Raw genomic sequence first — 16,712 nt, 5'->3', positions numbered from 1 at the left:
CATGGATAATCAGTCGTTAGATTTCAGCATATTGACAAAATCACTGCCCAGAATCATTTCAAAATTGCAATGTTTTTACACATTTTTCACATCATTTAATTAAATGTATGGTTATTTATGAATAGCTTTTAAATTTAGTACTTGAGTAACTGTGTACATGGAATTGTGATATACATATATCTTTTAACTGAAGTATTACAGTACTGATAGGCTTGGTATTGATGTTTGTACTCACAATTCTTAATAAGGATATAGGAATACTATCGAAAATGATACCACATGTGCTGTACATGTAGATGTATATTCTTTCCAAACTTCAAAGCCGTAATCGGGTAGTGATTTTTGTTGTGCACTGGATGCCATCTTTATAAAGATAAAGAAAATTGTCATTTCGCGAGCCACATTGAAAGAGGAGATTGCCATATTTGGAGGTATTGTAAAAGATCTGATTTTTTGTTTATTCTTCCTTATTTCTGCATGTGTATGTACATGGCTGCAGGCAGATTTGTTTTCACATTAAACATTGTTTTTCTCACAATGAGTGTCAAATAGAGGGTTCTGTGAAGGCTGTCTCCATTAGTGATGATTATATAACTAGTTCATGTGTTTTCATAATATCGATACAGTCAGTTGAGCAACATTGAATAGTGTGTTTGTGTTTGTTTTGAGATTTTTTTGTGGTCTTGCTTTATTGTTTCGACCCAGTGTTTTGACCCTGATTGCAAACATACAGCATTTTACAGAAAATACAGAGGTTACATGTATGTGTAATCATAGGCTGTATGTGGAACTAAACGGTTATTAATATACATGTAGTAGTATACAAATGAAGAGTTATAGGCTCGATCATTTCCGATTTCAGTAATGTTTGTTAGGGAACTTGGGGGGGTGTATCTTACCTTAAAGTCAATGATATGGACTTATCTTGGTGGATCAAAGAGAATAATATTTTTATGGTATAGAAATTTAAAAAAAAAAGACCATCCGAAGGTAAATCTGACTGTTTCCCAGTTCCCTGGCAACACTTTTTAACTGAGGGTCTCATTGAATTTATCTATAATTTATTTCTGTGATTTATTGTCTTAAAAATAGCAAAAGATTGTTCCATTTGTTATACAAAGTTCAGATGCTTTTTACAGTAACTAAAATTTATATCCCCGTCATTATTTGAAAAATATAAACAAAACAATATGTGTCAAATCAACATTTACATTTGCAAAACAATGACAGAAGGGTAAAGTTTTCGATTAAACTGTAAAAAGACTCTAATCAGTGTGTACAGAATTGATTTATCTTTTAAATAAGTTAACATTGTAGTGCATTCACAAATCACACAAAAAAAATTCAAAGAGAAAAACTGCAGGAATCTTTCGACTGGAATACGTTTTCAGAGAGGGTTTAGATTCTTAGAAACTGTGGTGAAGAATGGTGTCAAAGACATCAGATTTATAACTGCTGAGGATTTACACATTGTTATTCATGATTTCCTTCTCTAATCTAGAGAGCTTATTTATAAGGATTTTCTTGGTATTTTGATTGAATTGATAGTTGTTGGTAAAATAGTTTAGACAGAAAATGACATAAGTCTTGACAGAAGCTTATAAAATAAATGTAAATCGGCTACACATTATTTAGACCTTGAATCTACATTTGGCTATTGTAGAAATTCACTCTCTAAAATATTGAGTATTGAAAGAAAACAAACCTGCAGCTTTGTACATTCTATGCAAGCAATGTCTTTATGGGGGGAGGGACATTAATAATTATATGTGATTTTCCTGTAGACACGTGGACTTGAACAATGAAAGGCTGACATAATTCTCAATGATCAAAGTTGAGTTGCATGCTGCCAGACGGCAGACGTTGCCTACTTCAGGTGGTCTATTTAATATCTTATTTACTGTGTCACATAAAATTCTAGGCTTCATACAGTAAGTTGATATTGTTCCCCCTAAATGGAAATCTCGCTAAAAGACGGAAACCCCCTATCCCTCAATACTGGCGATCACTTATAATCAACAATGCATTATAACACAATGTATTTTGGCTTCACAACGAAGAAATGGTTTTGCATACAAGCTTAGTTTCTATTATTTTCTGCTGCTTGCTTTTTTAACAATTAAGAAATAATCCAAATTGTAAAATAAATACAGTTGTCATCAGCTGAGATTTGATGCAAGTCAGTATTTGCTTTAAAGTTTAGTCAATAATGTTCCTAGAATTTAACTTTTCAAAATAGACAGTGCATATAAAATAAAAGTTTAAACGCAACTTTTAAAGTTAAACTTAACTTAAAATGAATCTTATGTGGACAATGTTTTTAGATTTATTTTATTTTATTAGAACTTGTTACTTTCAGTTTCAGTCACATTAAAAAAAATAAATGATCAGGTTGATGATATTCAAAATAATATTCAAGATCAATCCTTGGGTTATTTTTTTTGGAGGCAAGTGTTGAAATTTTGTGACTCCCTGTTATTCTATTGGTTGTAATATAATCACGGAAAAATATTGTGGTGATATAAATGAATAAGATAGGGCAAGTCTAGGATTTGACAAGATTGATCTGATCTATTTTATCTCATTCTCAATCAAGTATATATTTCGGACTGACCCTTTTTGTTAGTGTGACCAAAATTTAACATACTGTACGTGTATCAACCTGGTGATTTAGAAAACAATAACAGAACAATATAAAATATCATAATAAGTCATCAGGAAAATGACTATTCTATTGTGTCTATATTTTTTTAATTAAACTACAAAGTTTTAATTTTTTATATTCCAATTTAAAACATGGTCCTGTATTTGCGTCACCCATCATATCTATTGGTCCGCTTAGAGGCTAAAGTTATGTTCCGATAAACATTGTTTAGCTTCATGATGTAAAGAAGCTTATTGATTTTCAACCATTTCTGATAATTATTCCCAGAGTTATGGCCCATGATCATTTAGAAAAATCTTGTGCATGTCCAAGAGGCTTAAAGGAGCTAAATCGCTAACATTTGGGACCTAGAAATTGACAAAAGTGGGTCGCAACACATATAATACTGTAATATGAATGTATATAAACTGATTTACATTCAATGGTTTCAGTTTTTACTCCAATTTCAAATCAGTTATGTTCGGCGAAATAAGTCAGCAATCTCAAGCGAGTGCAAATTTCTAGCGTCTGGTTATACATACGCCGTTTGATTTGGTGCAATGTGTCTAGCCTCGTCCCTCGAGTCTCTTGATACAACTGGGGCTGAAGCGCATTATGGTACACGATTCGTGTACCAATGGTAAAATGTTTATTTTGTCTTAATTATTGGATATCAAAAGCCCATCTTTTTCCGGTAAGATCACAACATGAATGTTGATTTAATTTGACAAATAAATCGTGTTTTCAATGTTGAAGATTTTGGATGATATTGAGTTAGAGACTTAGCTCCTTTAAGTTAGTATGTTTTGTTGCCTTATTATAATAAATAAAAATGACACATTGGTTACAATTTGATTAAAATATTGTGCTGTTATTGTTTAAGTGACAAATTGACATATAGTGTAGAATAAATGATTGATATATGTTGTTTATTATTCAGTGGTTGAGACACCTGTAAAAATAGAAGTTCCCATGGAAACAGATGAAGATCAGAAAGCACCTTCCTTTGTATCGCCAGGTAATCTTATATATTATATTAGAAATGATAGGAACTTGGTATTAGTATTGCACCATTAGCATGACAGCTGAAAGCAAATGATGTCTACTCAGTTAGGATAATAGTGACAACCTCATTTACAAGCCCACAATGTTGTAAATGTTCTTAGTCGTAATAAAGATAAACACATTCTGTACTATATATTTATATATTTATAACAATTACAATGTTTGAAAATTACTTACCAACTATAGCACACATCATTAATTATTACCACTTAATTACAATACGCAACAAAAAATGTATAAAGTAAATGGATCAAATCATTTGTTTAGTTGCATTGGAATTGAATCGACTAATACAGCAGACACAGAATTCCCAGAAAGCTTCTTCCTTGTTTCAACTGCCACCTGGTGCTGTATTTGGAATAACTCAATCAGGAATGACAACTCAACCAGTTGGATCGGTATCGGTGGCAGGTCATCCAAGTCTTCAGACTATAGCTGGCCATGATAAGATGATAATGACTTCTGCCATGCCTAATCGTTCAAGTAAGTGTATCAGTACTAAATATTCTTATGAAAAATGTTTTATATTAGCTATCCTGTTAAGCTACAGTGAACAAAATTCAGCTTAAAAAACGTTTAATTCTCATTGAAAAGAATTGTCAGCCATTTTGTTTATATTCCTTTATTTTAAACATTTAATAATCAGATAATCACCACTTGGATTTATTATTATGAGTAAATGCTGACTTGAGATAAACTTTATCATTGGAAATTATCAATCAACCAAAGCCACTAATCCAAGACAATTGATTAGTGTTATTCAGCCGGATTATCAGCTTGTTGATTAATTTATGGTATTATGGTTGACACTCAAAGTAATAATCAAACTAGGATAAATACGATTAGAATTATAAGATTTCTTTAATGACCGCTTTTCTTTATTTTTATCACAAATTACAGCTTTGGCGACCGACAGTGAACATATTTTTAAGTATTTAAAATATTTGATTCTGATGATATATTTGTTTTAGCACATCAATCAACTGTTGCATCCAATCCCCAGTTGATTATGGTAAGTAATGGTTCAAATGTAAACCAACCTAACTTGGTTAATTTTGGAACATCTAGTCCGATTACGTCTCAACCTATGATTGTCATCTTACCTCCTAACAATAACGCCATGCCTGACAACACCTCACCTATTAACTCTAACGCACAAGGTAAGTTTAGTTTTACAACATTGACTTGTTAATCACTGTTGACCCCATATGAACAAACAAATGTACATTTTAATACGCCACCATCCGTTGTCCACAATTTCTGAAATTTATATATGTTGTTTATATTAGTGAGACGAATAGGGCTGCAACGATTCACAACTACCTCGATTAGGTTCGATTATCGATTTTAACCATTCGATTCGATTATTTTCGATTCGATTATCAACTACAATAGCCAGTAATTTTTCCTGTATATAATTCATTAAAAACAATAAAAACACAAGACTAAAATTCTCTTGAACACTTTTATTGGTTTGACAGGTTTGTTGTGTTTCCTGTTTTATAGGATATGTCAGTGTAGCATACTCTACAAGTTGCCACATCTTTAGAGTTTTTTTCTAAATTAACATCCAATGAACATTCGGTACGTCACCAATTTTAAATAAATTAACTTTCGTCAACATACGGAAATTGTTTTAAAGGGAGGTCACTCTGTTTTAGTTATGTTTTCGAGTGACATTCGTGTCTTGTTAAATAACGTAAATTAAAAGTTACGTAAGTGGACTTAATTACTACAGGTCTTTCATTTTATTTCATATGGAAAGGTGTACGTTGTTTTTATTTGAAATTTAATTTGCAATTGAACCGAATTGAAATTTGAACGTTGTAGATTGTGGATCGAACCGAGGCGGCTAGTGTTGGTTATCGGTGCACCGAACTGAATCGTTGCAGCTCTAGAGACGAAGATACTTATTTAATTTCCGTTAATTACTTCTAAAGTTGTAGCCCCTGTTGAACCTTGCGAATGTTCTAACAACAAAAGTTATGATCCGATCTGTAGGAAATTTATATGCATCATTTAAATTAGTAAACCGAAATGTAGAAGCGTATTAAGATTCAACAATTTCTTTAATAAATTACTTCTAGGGTTGTGGCCCTTGAAATTGATATCAGTGTAATGTAAATTATCTACAACAGAATAAAAATGTGGCAATCCTTGCCAACTGCGTGGATTTCATTGCCTGGCAACCTATTTTGTTGTGTTCTTTTGATTCTAAAAATGGCCAGGTTTTCATAAATTCATATCAGCTGAATTCCTTGTGGTCATGAGCAAACTGAATACCAGAAATCATTTCCCTCCATGTCAGAAGCTATAAAGTAAATCCTTGCGCATGTAGATAATAAATAAAAATAAGCGATATAAAATTTACCATTTTAGAAATTTGTATGTATATTTTAGAAATTTTGTTCTTTCTATTTCAGTCGAATCACTGTTAAAATCCTTATTGGGTAATACAACACCTGAACATAGTTGATGTAAGATAAGTTATATAAGTTATATACTGTCTAACTGCATGATCATATCTGAAATATATCAATTCTTGATTTTAAGTTTCAAAGACGATCGTTAAAGACAGACTTTCATGGTAATAAATAGTTATCAGTTAGAACTTTGGGTTATGGAATGTCTGCAAAATAAAGTTGAAGGAAGGGACTTATGAAGCTTTAACTTACAGCTTACAGTAATGTGATTTAGAGCTGTGTATGGGGTTTTTTGTATTTACATGCATGTAATGTGTATTGTTTGTTGTTTTTCTAAATGTTGTGATAACATAATGTTGTATTACATTGAAAAGCTTATTATATAGATTAGCTTCTTGCGTATGACTTTTTTTTTTGTGTGTGTCAGATTATGAGGTATATATCATTCTGTGAAAAATATTTATTTTATTGAGTTGTTATGTATTTTATTAATAAACTAGCCTAGTATATAATTATATATATGTATGTTATTTTCATTCCATTTTCCTTCATTTATTATTTTATTTGAGTACATGAACCTTTCGATATTGATTGGTAATATGTAGGTAGTCACTGTGTGTACACTACATTGAAGAAAGGGCATCATATTATTAAAGATGACACCTTTTAAATATGCGACATATTAATAATGTATATAAACGCTTATCAGATTATTTTTATTGGAAAAAAAAAGAAATGAAGGAATTTGTTTCGATGTGAATAGGACAAACCAGTGCATCATTAATGTCTTAACTTAGATAAGAACTCTTAATGGATGCAATAGACACCTGACAGATGTGAGTGTATTTTGCGGATACACCCATTTCATTGTAAACCAATATGTACAGCAGACTGAAAACCTTACACTTTTTTCATGCTGTTGTGTTATAGCTAGCAATTACTCATTTATTGTACATTATTAGGAGTGATTTTATAGGAACATCTATTACATGCATGGTGTTTCCAAGAATGTGTGTTTATATGAACTAGTGATTATCTGGTTGGTTGAGTTTTATACATGTAGACTAATATACTTGATTATCTACTTATTACATCTTGAATTAGAAAAAAAAAATATTTTGTCTGTGATATCACTACTATGGAAACTGACATTAAACCTTCAGAAACTACAAAGTTCGCAGGAAAAATGGGGATGGAAATGAAAAAAAAAACCCACCATTTTGGTGTTGATAAGATTACTATTTTTTTGCTTTTTGTCCCATTAAAACAGTATTTGTTACAAATGAATAACCCCAATTTGATATTGTAGAATTATTGAATGCTTTATATAACATATATTAATAGTTACCTATGTAACAATGATATGAAAACATGATAAACTGCACTGACAAATGTTGAATGTAAAAATACAAATGTACTGCAACAAATGCATTTGTTTATTTGGGATTTTTTATTGTTTGTTAGGGGTGAGCAATTTTCCAAACGGATGATTTACATATTATCCATGTAAAAAAGCAAACATTTATTGAACATGATTCATATATTTTACTCAACCTAATTATTTATTATTACTTCCATGTTATTATTACTATTATTATTATACATTTATTAGATATTATGCTCTTTGGTACATTTGTTTAAACTCCAAAAAGACAAATATTTGTATAGAAAACCTTAAGTAGATTTTATGACACGATACATGTGTATATATTTTTATAATTCCTAATAATTATGTTGGACTTCTTGGTCACATATTTTCTGCAAAATATTAGTATACTATAGTATAAGCGAAAAAAAAAAAAAGAGTTTTTGATCAATTTTAAGTCTCTGTGCATCACTGATTATGTAACATTTAATTAAGACAATAAAATCAATGGTAGATAATCTTTTGACTTGGATTCAATGGGATTTTGGTGAAGATTACAGATTGCTGTAACTAGTTTTATCCTGATCCGTATGGAAAGGATGCCGAATGTTGTTTTCATTTTTGACTGATATTCCTTTTAGAGATTCAACTTTCACAATGTTGTAGTTTGCAAGGGATTCCTACATTCCTCAGATGGCACACAGAGACTTTAATTTTAATAGTTCCATCTTAAAATTTTGACAATTTATACAATTTTTTTTAAACTTACATACTGAGATTGATGTTGTTATAATCAATGTGCGTATAGAATATACCTTTAAAACAAATTATGAGAGCAATTTACATGAAAATATTTATATAGTTCTGTTCTATTTTATATGTTAAATTTGACCCGAAGTTATTTAAAATCATTGTCGGCATCATCGCCACTATAAACCAAACATGATGGTAAATATTTTTTTTAGAACCCAGATTAAAATTGAATTCTTTCTAATACACACATTGATTATGATAATATACGATGTAATATGTATATTATATATTACTGTATATAGATTGTATATAGATGTATAGTATGAATGATGGAAGTGACATGATATAAGTATCTTATATATGTCAGTGATAGTGTATGTATAATGTAACCCCTATAAGGCTAAATGTTTCTTAAACCGCTCACAATGTTTTTACATAAGAATTACCTACCCTTTCAAACAAAGTAGTATCTCGCCTGTTCTTTGTGCTATGAATGTTCTATGAGCTAAGTTCACTTTTGATGTCCTAGCATTTGGATGAGAAAAATATCTTTTCTACTTTGTAAACATGGTTATTATTTATGAAAGTCTTGATGCATACAGTACACTCAGATGTAATTTGTGACATTAAAGACATGTATATTTTTCACTAATTGCAACTGTTGAAAATTGTGAACACAAAAGAGAAATAATTTGAGATTGAAATTTTGTAGAAACCTAATGAGATAGGTCTCCATGGAATTAGTAAAATCTTGATAACATTTTTATTTGACAGTAAGGAAGAACGCAATGTAAAATATTAATAATCATTTTAAAGGGTTAAATAAAACAAATTCCTGAGAGGAGGTTTATTTAAAATAGAGATTTTGTGAATTAATGTTGCATGGAAGGATTAATACATGGAATGAAAATATTTTGGATACCGTCTTTGTAAATATATATATATATATCGGGCATAATATAATATGTATGTCCATGTCCAACATTTTATTAATCATATATCCATCTTGACCAGACTGTTAACTAATGTCAGAAAATCTAATTAAAAGATTTGAAATTTATTTGAAGTGAAATATTGGAATATAATTACTTTCAACTTCAAGTAAGTCATTGAAAACTAAACTGTTTGATGATTTATTATAACAGATGCTGATTTTTAGGACATTGAATTATAAATAACGCACAAGTATGTTACAAAAACTCACACAAGTATGTTAAAAAAACCTCGAAACTACATTTATTTACTAATGAAAGTAATTGAAAAACAGTTGCATTGTGTATACATGAAGATTTTTTTAAAAAATGAATACTGGTACAGAAAATGGATGTGAAAGTATTTTTGTACGATTTACTAGTAATTTTAACATATTAACAAAATTAAATCTATTTTAAAATACAGTAAGCATTGTTTTTTTGATGGGCAGCTATTAACATTTGGTCATTTTGAATTCATATTCTTCATGAATATTCTTGTTAAATCCAAGGGATTCTTTCATTAGACTTGGATGTAATTGGGAGATTTTCTTATGATAACGGATAGAATATATTATCAAATGCTTTTAACAATATTTAAACTAAGTAGTAATTGGGATTTTATCAATAGTATTCCCTGGATTGTTTATATTATCTACAATAATCTGTCTTAGTTAAAATAAATGACATTTATAACCGATTCATTTTGCATGTACATGTATTTTATGACAACTTATTCTATAGTGCTCATCCGATATATTTATTTCTAACACACACTTTGTCCTCATACTTTCATTCTGCTTATTTGTTTCTGTCTCTGTGCAACTACTTATCATGTTATGCTTTATATTTTGCTTTTTATTTGCAGTTGTTTGTATTCAGAATTCTTGGTTTTTGAAACATTTGACAATCTGAAATTAATATATGTTGGGTAGTATGAAGGGAAATTCCTTTAGTGCCTTGATTTAAAAAACAAAAGTATTTTTTATTGTAAATGAAAACCCACACAATGGTGTTGTTCAATGTTGATGTTTTGCCATTAAAACTAGTTGAACATTAGTGAGAGGCATTTGTTGTCAAGGCTTCATCTAGACTCACAAATAGAATATCCCATGATCCAGCCCAGGGGTTGATGCCTGGGGTTTAAATAGTGCAAGTTAGTAGTTTATGTGAAAGATCAATTTGCATTTAAATTCTATTAAGAGGAGATGCGAATGCTGCTCTCTACCACTGCACATGTAATGATAGAAAAACATTGAGAAATTTCACGATTTTGGCATTGATGAATATAAAAATAAGTCATGAAAGAAAAACATGAAAGTTGGTAGAACAAAAACACCAGCATGTCTCTCTCTGATTTTGTGGACTTTTTAAAAATTTCTAATCTTTTTCTCTTTCTACTTCCATGACACTGTCTATATTTTTATATGCCCATATTTTCATGTGTACTTATATTGTCGTTGCCCCTGTCCGTCTACAAGTAACAATTTTTATTCGATTTTAATAAAACTTAAAATATAGGTCTATCTCCCAAAGATCTCAGTTCATGGATTATGGCCCCTGATTGTACGAAAAATCACGTTGTTAGCTTGTGAACACACTAAAGGTCACAATTTTCATCTGATTTAGATGAAACTTGAAATACATGTTTACTTCCTAAAGATCTTGGTTCCTTTCAAAATTAGTGCATATTGGATTGTAACTTCCTGAATTATGCCCCGTGGTTGTTTGAAAAATCACCTTTTTAGCTTGTGGGTCCCTCTAAATATATAGTGTATCAAGGTTGTGGACCCTCTAGAAGTCACAGTTTTTATCCGATTTGGATAAAACTTTAAATATATCTTTATAACAACCCAAAGATCTTGTTTCCTGTCGATATTGTCGCATATCGGATCGTAACTTCCTGAATTATGACCCTTGATTGTACGAAAAATCGCTTTTTGTTTAGCTTGTTGTCTATCCATCTCTTGCAAAATGTGGGCATATCTTGCCTGGCAGCCGCTGGTTATGATGTAAATTGAAATGAAATGGCCTTAAACATCCAAACTTTTGGCACCAGCTGAGCTAATGAAGATGGGCAATAATGTAAATACATGTAGATCTAAATAAAATAGCTTACTCACTGGCATTAATCGTTCTGGATATAGGTAGTTGTATGTATATTGTTGCACACTTGGCTTTCACTAAACTTAGAGCCTAATTATTGTTGTTGCTTTAATTGTGTTGATATTATTACAACAGAAAATTATTACACACAGGGATTTTAAAATATAAAATCTTACTACAATGGATTCTGTCTTGATGGTAACATTAGATAAATGTACTTAAAATTTTTACACACCCAACTTAATTTATTTGTTTACGGTGGTCTAAATTGTCTTGGTACAGTATTCAATTTGTTGTAAATGTTGATAATGTAATAATGGTTTGTACGGTGATAAATTGTGATATCAAAGCAAGTATACTATTATAATACCGGTAAATCATAATATATTCATTTTTTTAAAGAAATGCAATTACAATATTTATGATTTTTGTTGAGTAACACTAAAAAAAAATCTGTCAGTTCATGCTTAATTCTATACCAGCATTTTCTAATCATCAGTTCAGTGCACTTCATCATAAACTTTTCTTCAAACATGAAATTCTTGATTTGATATTGAAGTTGATATATATCCATTACTTTTTAATACTTGCTTTCTGTGCCAAATTTTGTATTATGTTTGTGTTTGACATATTTGCATTGTTTTGATATTGTAAGATAATTTGAATGGTTGATCATAAGAAGGGTGAGTAATATGTTTTCATTAGTTTATATATCACCAACCATATGGATTTATTTAATGTTGACAAAATTGAAATTTGATTTAAAAAAAAAAAATGTGATGAGTATTAAACTGATTTATGAATTTTGAAAGATAAAACATGGAATTGAGTTTCCAAATTTGTGATTGCTGTAAACAGCTTATGTTATTATGTGAGAGGTAGTAACAAACTAAATATATTAACAGCCTATTTTGGTTATGAAGTCAAGATATATTGTATCTTGTAAGATTAGCATGATTATCTAATTCATTAGTTATACATTACATTAGTGAAGGGGGCCAGAATAAGCCAATATCACTGCTTTGTTTTTATTATCTGCTGATAATCGTTTTATCATTTGTCAAGTCAATCTTCATTTATATCATATTTCTTCCAATCTAATTCAAATTAGATTACTATTTTGTTTTCTTTTTTTTTGTCTGACTTTGGCACTGTCATTGTAGACAAAACCAAATGAAGTTGATAGCTTATTTTAATCAGATTGTATGTCTTCATGACAGTGATTTATCATTTTGTTGAATTTTTTTTTTTTTTTTTTTTACTCAAGTCAATATTAAATGTCTACGTGTCTGATTTAGGACATGCAAATAAAAAGAAAATCTTGAGCGCTCAAGTTAATGAAGTTGAGCACACAAGATATTTAAGTCAAGCCTCAAGATAATTAGGACTGGGAGATAATTAAGTCGAGATAAATATATGGTGGCTGGGAAAGGACATCCAATGATTTTATATCGACTTAGTATCTTGATCGAGATTGACTTGGCATCTCAATCGATTGACTTTCTATAATAAGGCTAAACTGGAAGTGTCTTGCTCCACTGTCTCCACTGAGTATTGGATTTTACGAACGTTTGTGGTGACCAGACGCGTGTCCAGAGAATATTTTGTTTCTCCTACATTCACCCCAAAAAATAACGTTGAACAAACGAACGTGCAAACCATCGCCGCTCTACTCCAGTCCTATATCTGTATATGCCTAAATATTGTCTCAGATCTTCTGATTTTATTTAAAAAAAATCTCTGGTAACTCCCAGACCTCACACCAAACTTGACGTCTCCGCCCCAGATTCCAAACTGTTCAAATTCCTAGACACGTGTCTGGGTAAACGATATCCCAGCACCGTTGTTGCCTCACTGGTTTGAGGGCAAGTATGGTGCCCAAGGCCCTGCTTAACAGTAAGTCGATCGATCGTGATAATTTGGGATGACCTTTCCTAGCCACTGTATGGATGGGACAAGTTGGATTGTATTATCCTGTGGCTCAACCTATTATTTCGAGTGCTTGACTTAGTATCTGAAGCACACAACTTAGTATCTTAACTGCACAAATTAGTATCTCAAGTGCACAACTTTTTTGGCATGTCCTAAATCAGCCACCGTAAATGTTTCTGTTTTTATCAATAGGAATATGATCAATAAATTTTGTCTTCAAATTTTACAGCTTCATTTTGCTATATTGAGGTACATTTGTTCTTACTTTGGTAATATTTCTATTACATTATGTGTTTAGAAATTTAAAAAAAGGAAATGCATGGATGTACTGTACATGTAGCTTGAATAACATTGAAGTTATATACACATTGTAGCTTGAATAACATTGAAGTTATATACACATTGTTTGGTAGACACAACTCATTATCATTTTTAAAAAGAAAAATGAAAAAAAAAAAAAAATGTATATTACACATATAATCTGTTTTTATTCATTGTCACCCATATCCTATAGCATTATCATTTTTTTGTTTTGTGATATTTGTAATACATATGCTAAAAGTGGACTGAAATATTTGCAGTTGTCATTGTACTTCAATATTTTATGAATCTCGCAGCATGTGCATTCTGTAGTTATTTTGTTGTCTGTGATTTTATATAAAACATTAATCAAAGATAATAATTATGATTGACTTAAGTTTACATAATGCAGATTGAGATGAAAAAAAAAATAGTAAAACACATGTAATTATCAAGATTTGAAAATATACTAACATTATTTTGATAAACCAAAGAATATTGAATTAGTGGAATCGGTTTGACTAAAGACACTACATCTGTTGTTAATTTATTTGTAGTAAATATTTAATCTGGACTTATTAACACTATCTTATTATTCTTCCAAAATGTCCCTTTTATCAGTAATAATTACATTGAACAATAACATAATAGAGATAAACAGGTTTGTGAAAATGTTAAAATATTTGTTCTCTTGACTTCAATTTAAAACTTTGTTATACATATCTAATTCAGATATAAATGTCTATCAGATATAGTGCCTTTAGTAAGTAATGCTCAATATATTTGTCTAAATAGTATTGTGAGAAGGAAAAAAGCTGTGCATTTTTATAACCTTCCAGAAAATTAAAATGCTTCATTGAAGTGAAATATAACCCAGTATTATGGAATAACACTTGTTTTTCTCAGTTTAACAGAAAAAATACATTACAATTTACACCCTCACATAAAATATGTGATTAAAATTGTGGTTGGCACCGTCCGTCAGTCAGATGCCCACAATTTGTTATGAACACTCTACAAAGTACATATATCCTATGATCTTTGACAATTGTGTTCAGATAAAGATGCCTTTTGAATTTTGGCTATTTCTAAAAATAAGTAACAGTTATTGTCCCTGTCAACTATGTAAACTCTTGTGAACACTCTTAACTACAATAATTGCGCGCCGATCTGTTTGTATGCACTGTTCAGAAGAAGAAGCATATCAAATTTCAACAATTTCCATTTAAAGTTATGCTCTAACAAAAGCAAGTTTCATATATCCAAAGAAGCCGATAAGATTTTTAGAATTTACAATAATTCCTACTAGAGTTACTGTCCATGTCACTTTGTGGAAGCTAGTGAAATATAGAATCTTTTTGAATAAGAACAAATTCTAATAATTACTTGATCCCAGAATCTTGTCAACACATCAATATTATACAGTTTAAAAATGTTCCTTTTTATATACCCAACGATTCAACTATTATGGACTGCTTGCACGACTTTGATTCTGTGGGTGTATGTTTTATTGCATGGCAACCTATCTTTAATATAAGTTTGAATAACGAAGAATGTTTCTGTTAAATTGAAAGAGATATTTTTGTCTTAGATTTGGAATATATTTCTATTTGGATTATTTAATAGCCCTTATGCCTAAAGGTGAGGGATTTTCAATATTTTCAAAATTGAAAGAGATATTTTTGTCTTAGATTTGGAATATATTTCTATTTGGATTATTTAATAGCCCTTATGCCTAAAGGTGAGGGATTTTCAATATTATTTTTAAAAACTATTCTTGGGTATGTAAAATCCTTCTTTAATGGGGGTGTGTGGTGGATTGCCGAATGGTTAGCATGTGAGTGCTGTATCATAAGATCAGGCAATCCTACTCCTTCCCATGTACAACTGGGGAATTGAAACCATGGCAGTTGACTCATTGACAGACCTTATGATACAGCACGTACGCGCTAACCATTTTGTCATCCACCCTTCCAATCTTTATACAGAAACCTTGTCAACACTAAACTTTATAATTGAAAGATCGGTTGGTTTTTTTTCAAACTTGGTGGGATACTTTGTTCCTCCTTACAATTAGCCAAATGAAATTCAGACTTGCACATCTATTTTATGTTGAACTATGAAATTTAAAAGCCACCCTCAAAATGCTGGTTGTGGGTGTATATGAGAATGCTATGGTTGCAACATACAAATCAAAATTATTTCTGTATTATTTGATCTATGGCAGAAGGGTTTTTAAAAAGTTTATACCACTATTATTTCAAGGTTTTTTTTTAAAAGTCTTGAAATATTTATTATGTTAACAATTTGTTTTAAGTAAATGAATTAAACATTAAAACAATATTTTTGTTCTTATATATTGCATCTGCAGTGTTTATTGTCCCCCATCTTTGAACGAAAGGAGGGGACTATCAAAATGGCTTAATCAGTCTGTTTGTCATTCCTTTTGGAACACAATAACACAGTTTCTAATTGAGGTAGCCTAGTGTTTAAACTTTATGTAGGTGTTCATTAGGTGATGTCTCAACTGGGTTCCAGTTCCGGTTAAGGACATATTATTGGTCTCAGTCATTATCACATATGTGATAGAACTGGTTAAACACGTTCCAAATATAATTTTAACACAGAGATCATTGCGCCGTTAGATGCATTATGAAGATTTCAAGAAAGGGAAGTGACAAACGCAAAAGGAAAACACAAGTTATCCTATATAACTGACTGAAGTGACGAGTGATATCAGATACACAGGCTAATTTCTGCTCACTAGTGTGAAGTTACCTCGATTTTCATTTTTGATATCGGTGAATAAATACGTCTTCTAAAGCGAAGTAAAGATATCATAAATGAGGATGCCTGAGCAGTAGATTAACATAAAAACTGCACTCTCTCCTTGTTTTTTGATATTGGCAAATTTTCGATATTCAGAGCTGAATCTCAAAAAAGCAGATTTGATGGATGTATATCTACAGAATTTCTCCAAAACACATTTGATTAAATAAGTTTCTAAAACGAAATAAAGATATCATTAATGAGGATGCCTGAGCAGTGGATTCACATAAAAACTGCTCTTGAAGATAGTCGTCGGGTCATCAGTAAAAGAAGAATCGCATGCAAATTTTGGCCAGTTTTTTGCCCAAATTTCAAAACGCTCC

At 30.6% G+C, this 16,712-nt stretch overlaps 1 protein-coding gene across 5 annotated transcripts in view; it reads left to right on the top strand.

The window, feature by feature from the left end:
• The window catches only part of LOC126816092 (uncharacterized), a 68,134-nt gene extending 52,231 nt beyond the window's left edge, over positions 1-15,903 (top strand). For 2 of the 5 annotated variants that reach the window (XM_050542284.2, XM_050542285.1), the window contains exons 9-12: positions 3,585-3,662; positions 3,977-4,192; positions 4,681-4,869; positions 6,133-15,903. In XM_050542284.2, coding sequence (XP_050398241.1) covers positions 3,585-3,662; positions 3,977-4,192; positions 4,681-4,869; positions 6,133-6,185 — 536 coding nt within the window. In that variant the 3' untranslated portion in view covers positions 6,186-15,903. Of the gene's footprint in view, positions 1-1,784; positions 3,663-3,976; positions 4,193-4,680; positions 4,870-6,132 lie in introns of those variants that run through there. The other 3 variants (XM_050542286.1, XM_050542288.1, XM_050542287.1) reach the window with 3 other exon arrangements.
• Positions 15,904-16,712: the final 809 nt, after the last annotated feature.

The sequence above is a fragment of the Patella vulgata genome, chromosome 3 (assembly GCF_932274485.2).
Source record: "Patella vulgata chromosome 3, xgPatVulg1.2, whole genome shotgun sequence".
Classification (NCBI taxonomy): Eukaryota; Metazoa; Mollusca; class Gastropoda; family Patellidae; genus Patella; species Patella vulgata.
This window is presented reverse-complemented; position numbering and strand designations above follow the sequence as displayed.